Genomic DNA, 5,995 nt, shown 5'->3' on the forward strand with positions numbered 1-5,995 from the left:
AAAAAAAATTAATTTAATAAAGAAAATAGAATTAAAAATTTATTTCTACATTAAATATATTTGTGTTTATAAAAATTGTTAATATGCATTCTTCTACTTTTTAAATATTTTTTTAGAAATATCCAAAATATTCCACTGCTATTAACAATCGATCATATTAGAACTAGAATAACTCATATACCACAAATCGATAAAACAGAATTAATATCATAATTTAATTCTTTTATTTGTAAATAATAGATTCTTATAAATTTTTCATTATAATAAAAAATTAAAGTTTATTAAATTATAAAGAAGTTAATATTTTTAAAATTATACTAACATTTTATCAATACAATGTATTTATTTTGAAGGGATCATCTACGAGATATCCGTTAATAATACAGAGATCTGTAAATGATGCTCTTACATTATTTTTTGTCAATAATATTGACAAATATTAAATTTTTTTCCCAAAATTGTGTATCAGTTTTTATCAATTATACATATAATAATAATCAAGTTAAAATTTTTTATCTTTTATCTTTTGAAAGTCTATGAAATCACATCTGTAATCTTATATCTTTCTAAAAAACGTTCTTTACGAAACTATTAATAAGACTACAATAAATCAATATTGTAAGATTTTTATAAATACTTGCTTTTTAATCTTAAGAATTACAAATTTGTAAAACAAATTTAAAAACAGATTTTATATATTTTTTTTTATAATTATATAATTATAAATAAAAATAAAAATTGTAATATTATTAATAAAATAATCTATTTCTTATTTCTTAGTTTTCATCTTATATTTGTTTTGATAGTTTGTCTGAGAAAACAGTCGGTAGAGCAGAAAAATCAATATTTCGCAACGTTGCCATGTCGAACTCGTCAAGGGTTGAGTGTCGGAGTCTTTATGAGAAAGTGGTTTTCGTCGTGGGGGGTGAGAAAAAAGCAAAGGAAAAATTCAAGAAAGTCTAATCACACGTGGGTCATGACTACGTCGTACATCGCGAGTACGTAATTTCGAGTCGTTGGTTTTTTCCTTCCTTGTGTTCAGAGTGCATGAGACGAGTGTCATCCGAGAGACAAGTGTTGTTAATATCATGCATGCTCCTTAGGGAATGTGAGTCTTTCCTAAAAATCTTTTTAGAAATCACATTAAACATGATACACAAATTGGTTAATGAATATTCAAATCATTACAATTAAACAGTGAAATGATATAGAATGTGGACTTTATTTTTAGTAGACTTTTTATTATGCTAACTTTTAAGAATAAAAAACATAAAATTAAACTTGAGAACTTCATTTAAAAAAATGAAGTTCTAAACAAAACTGAAAATAAAAACTATCAGAAAGAACTTAAAAATTGAACAAATAAAATTAACAGATATTATTGATTTTTAAAATAAAAAATTTATTGTTCAAATTAAAATAAGGATGTCAAAGATGTATAAAAAAAATTTAGAATGCAATGACTTGTTAAAAAAAAAAAATTCAGAATGAAAGGAAAAGGCAGAATTCAATAATTTGCAGATCTATATATCCAAAAGAACTAATGGTTGAAATGGTTTCTTATCATTTTCTTCGATAAGTAAAATATCTCGAAATTTGAAATAAAAGAATACATTGCAGTTGTATAATTAATTCGTATAACGTTCAGAAAAAAGATTTTCGATCGAATTCCCTGATTCCCAGAACATCAACATGAGTCTCTGTTCACGGAGACGCTTTCGCATCACTCCTATGCGAGCTCTGGCGGCATTCTTCCTGATGGTTGTGCTGTTCTGGTATAGTCTCAGTCGGCAAGAAATTCCGCAGCAGCCATGTAGCGTGCCCGAAGAATTTACTGAGAAATTACATGATCTCGCTTATAGGTCAGTATTTAAGTTATGTGATATTTATTTATGATAGTTTATAATTATATTTAATTTCTTTATCTCTTCCTCTCAATCATTAAGTTCTATTTTATTTTAAATTTTTTTAAGTCTAGATTTTTTAAAATAAAATACATGTAACTGATATAATTGAAAATGCTTTAAAATACTTTTTAATTAGAATTTTAAGTTAAATTTAATTAGACTTTTAGAAGATATCTCTCTTTAATTTTTAACGCGTAAAATACCTGTAATAGTTTATGTAAAATAATTTATTATCAAAACATATATAATTTCCATAATTTCTTCAGGGCTCATTTGGTCCTCTCTAAGTTGGGCATCGTCCACTTTCTCTGTCTGGGCGGCCTTTGGGGCCAAGTTCGAATAGGCCGCGCACTACCGTGGGCACGTAAAGTGGAACTATGTTTGATCGACACGCTTCGCGACGATGTCTTAATCACAAAAGCCTTCCGAGAAGTCGGTTTGAGTGCAACTTACCTTCACGCAGCGGGAATTTACAGGATACAGGAACACGAAGTCGGCGAAGATGCACCTAAAGTGGAAGTGGTTGTTTTCGAGGAAGACGCAGTGGTAATTAAGTTTTTTAAACAAAATTTTTTATTTAAAGTGGACTTTATATTAAACATTTTTTAATTGTATCTGTAAAATTTAAATAATAACAATTTTTACAAAATACGTTTTTACATAAGACAAAATCAAACAGATAAAACTACTCGTTTTGTTAGAATTTCCTTTAGATGCTTCGTATTTATGTCCGATTTATTGTCACTGTAAATAGTTTACAACTTCAGCTCTTCCTTGCTTTTACATCAAGAACAGTTTATTTGTAAGATTTCGTTTTATGTATCTAGCACAAATGCAAATTCGACGCTTTGTGTGCCCTTATGCTTTTGTGGAGCATTGAAGGAAACTCTAGAAATATATGATTTCCGTGGATTTTCCGTGGAAAAACACATCACGTATATAGAACAAGTGAAGACAACTCCTTTAGCGTCGATTTGTCCATAAATCGGCGAACGTAATCATTTTATTATCCCTTATTTGTATGTATACGATCCGAATTGTCGAATTCGTCGACAAGGTAATCAATTGTATCAAATCCATCTTAAATTTCCTAGATTTAAAACAAAACATACTGAGAATATCACAATCATTTTTAAAAATATTCTACTTTAAGATGGAAAATTTTAAAGCTGGAAAAAGAAGGAAAAAATGTAGAGACGTCACCAACACCTCAAAAAATTCAATGATGTTAACACTTACAGACGCAGATGGTGAGAAGAGTCGGCTGGACCAGAAGGGTCCTGCCTCCAGACTGCGAGTTCTCGCCGAGTCTACAGTGTTTTCCACCACAATTAGTGATACCTCCTCTACCGGCGAAACAATTCGGCGGCCGATTGATGCCCGTGCCACGAGAAGGTATAGAATTACAGAAGTATCATTATCCTAATGATTGGTGGTTGGAGATCAAGCCCACTGACTGTACCGAGCTCCAAGAGACAAATGTGTAGTGTACAATCATGATGCAATTAGTCTTAGTGCAATATTAGAACATTGTGTTCGCTAAATCGGAATTCATTGTCTAATCATTGTTTAATTAGCTTGTTTAATCAGCATATATAATTCAATTATGGTTTAGTTATTTATAGTGTTCAACTGATAATTAACTTGGATTATAATTAGCTTGGATTAATGAAGAAAGCGCTGAGATATTTTTTACTATAACCAAAATATTTTCTAAAAGTATACATGACAAATAGAAAATGTGCATGTGTCGACAAACGATAAATTTTGAGTTGTTATGTAATTGATTTAAAAATCTAATTTACTCTTCTAAAAAGTTCGATCGGCGCACACAAAGTGACGATGCAATTATTGCTTATAGAAAGTATTCAAGTGCTATCATAAAATAAAACGTACAGTAGTATTATTAATGATAATGGTCAACTGTTAATCATCATAGCGATTATTAGATGGTTAAAAATGGATTCAACTTATTTTTTCCTAAGTCATATTTCCTGAGATTTTTTGTTATATTATTTCCATTTTTATATCTCACATTTTTTAATTACTTTAATTACTTTAATCTTCCAATTTGTAATTAAAATTATTAATTAAATTTGTAATTAAAATTTTATAAATCAACAATTTACTACATGCACAGTTACTACTAACATATAATTACTGAAAAAAATTATGTAGAATGACTTTTTATGCATTTTTACACTTTTTAAAAATCATTTTTTATCATTTAAGCTGGATATTTTAACAGTACAGTAACATTTATATTACCATAAGTGCTAAGTGATACAGTAACATTTATATTACCATAAGTGCTAAGAAGATAAAAGTATGCGAATACAAGTTTAATGTTCATATATTCTTCGAAGCGCAAAGTATATGAGTATACTTTAGACTTAATCGTGAAGTTATAGAGAAAATATATAATAAGAAATTAACTCTACGTGTATACTTAAAAGGCATTGTTAGCTTTAACTTATTTAATTGTACTTATTTACACATTTATACGCAATGCGCTTTTATACGAAAACATATCTTCTTAAAATAATGTATTCATTTAAGCGATTAATTATAGATAATTATTACTTCAAATTAATTATAGATAATTATTACTTCAATAAGCAATCTTGTTACAATTCATTATAAGCTGTGATGAAAACCGTAATTATTATTCAGTGCAACATAGTAGGAAACAATAATATGTAATAATAAAATATATTCGTTGTACTTCTACTGATCGCGCGCGAATTTATGTTAATGCAATTATAAATGCAATTATAACAATACATTTCGTAATGTTACAGTTACGTCCAAAAATCTTCCAGGGGTTGAATAAAAATCTATAAAATATATTAACATGTTTTTAAATTTATTTTAAGTAATTATATATATGATTATCGTTTCCTTTATTAATTAAAAAGAGAAAGTTCTAAGAGCTCTCGACTATGACTAGATTGATGAAATAAACAATATAACAGCAACATCATTCAAAAGAATGAGTACTTCCTAAAGAAATCTTTGAAAGCAAATGCATTAGCATACGTTCCTTGTTGAAAGTATCTTGAAAGTATCTTGTATGATGCCTCCGTCACTTTTCACTACGCCGCGTTGGATCTACGGCTCATCAATTGCTATAGCAATTTTTTAACAAACATCTTTTCTGTATTATCGCTTTTATAAAATTTAATACTACATGTTTATTTAAAATGAATGTTATTATATGATAGCTATTAATAAACAAAATTTAACGTTAATTTATATTGATCAAAACATAAATTTGTGAAACTTTTTTTAAAGTTATTTTTTTATATAATAATCAAGTTTATGTTATTAAATGTCGATATTTAATGTTGCATTTGGAATTATTTGAAAAAGCTGCTACTTAATTGCTGCTAATATTCTTGCATACCTCAAGTGTATGAATGTGTATGTTTACAAGATTATAAGAAATATTATATTAATATTTTTCATAAATTTAGGTCACAAAGAAAGTATTTACTTTGCACAATGTGAATCACGAATGAAATTTGCATATGATTCTTACTGAATACATTCCTTATTTCTTGAATTATTGTACAACTTTCTATTAGATACATATTATTAAATACATACAATCTTTTGCCAAATAATTTCTTATTTTGTCTGTTTATTTGTGAATGTACATTTCCCTTAGTGAAACTTTTCTTCATTGAAGAATAAATTGTAATAACTTCAGTTGTAGCATTACGATGACATTTATGAGTCATTATACATATGTTGCTTTAGACGGTTCGAGAGAGATGGAAGGGAAGATATAAAAGAAAGTCTGCTCGAAGACTTTCAAGTTCATAGTTTCATTTCGATCCATGAAGGTTTTATCCGGCTACACGAGCGTTTCTCTTCTTCAAAAATCTTAGCGAGATAATGTGTCCTGTTTCTAAAATAAAGTGATATATATGTATATATTTATATATATATATATTTATATATCCATATGGGGGACATATATGATGGAGCGTATAACAACCGACTTATTGTTGAAGTGCGTGGGATTGCTTAGTCTACCTTCGAGTGAATGATGTTTTTGACCTTCGAGTGAATGATGAATTTGA

At 28.1% G+C, this 5,995-nt stretch overlaps 1 protein-coding gene across 2 annotated transcripts; it reads left to right on the forward strand.

Moving 5' to 3' along the window:
- The first annotated feature begins 908 nt into the window (after positions 1 to 908).
- On the forward strand, positions 909 to 3,394 carry LOC108686133. 2 transcript variants are annotated; one of them, XM_018191241.1, is made up of 4 exons: positions 909 to 1,108; positions 1,684 to 1,862; positions 2,174 to 2,453; positions 3,149 to 3,394. In XM_018191241.1, the coding sequence occupies exons 2-4, from the start codon at positions 1,693 to 1,695 to the stop codon at positions 3,392 to 3,394; spliced, it is 696 nt and encodes a 231-aa protein (XP_018046730.1). In that variant the 5' UTR covers positions 909 to 1,108; positions 1,684 to 1,692. The 2 variants fall into 2 exon arrangements, with proteins under 2 accessions (XP_018046730.1, XP_018046731.1); XM_018191242.1 differs by having other exon boundaries at positions 909 to 998.
- The last annotated feature ends 2,601 nt before the right edge of the window (positions 3,395 to 5,995 follow it).

This window comes from Atta colombica, unplaced genomic scaffold, assembly GCF_001594045.1.
Source record: "Atta colombica isolate Treedump-2 unplaced genomic scaffold, Acol1.0 scaffold164, whole genome shotgun sequence".
Classification (NCBI taxonomy): Eukaryota; Metazoa; Arthropoda; class Insecta; order Hymenoptera; family Formicidae; genus Atta; species Atta colombica.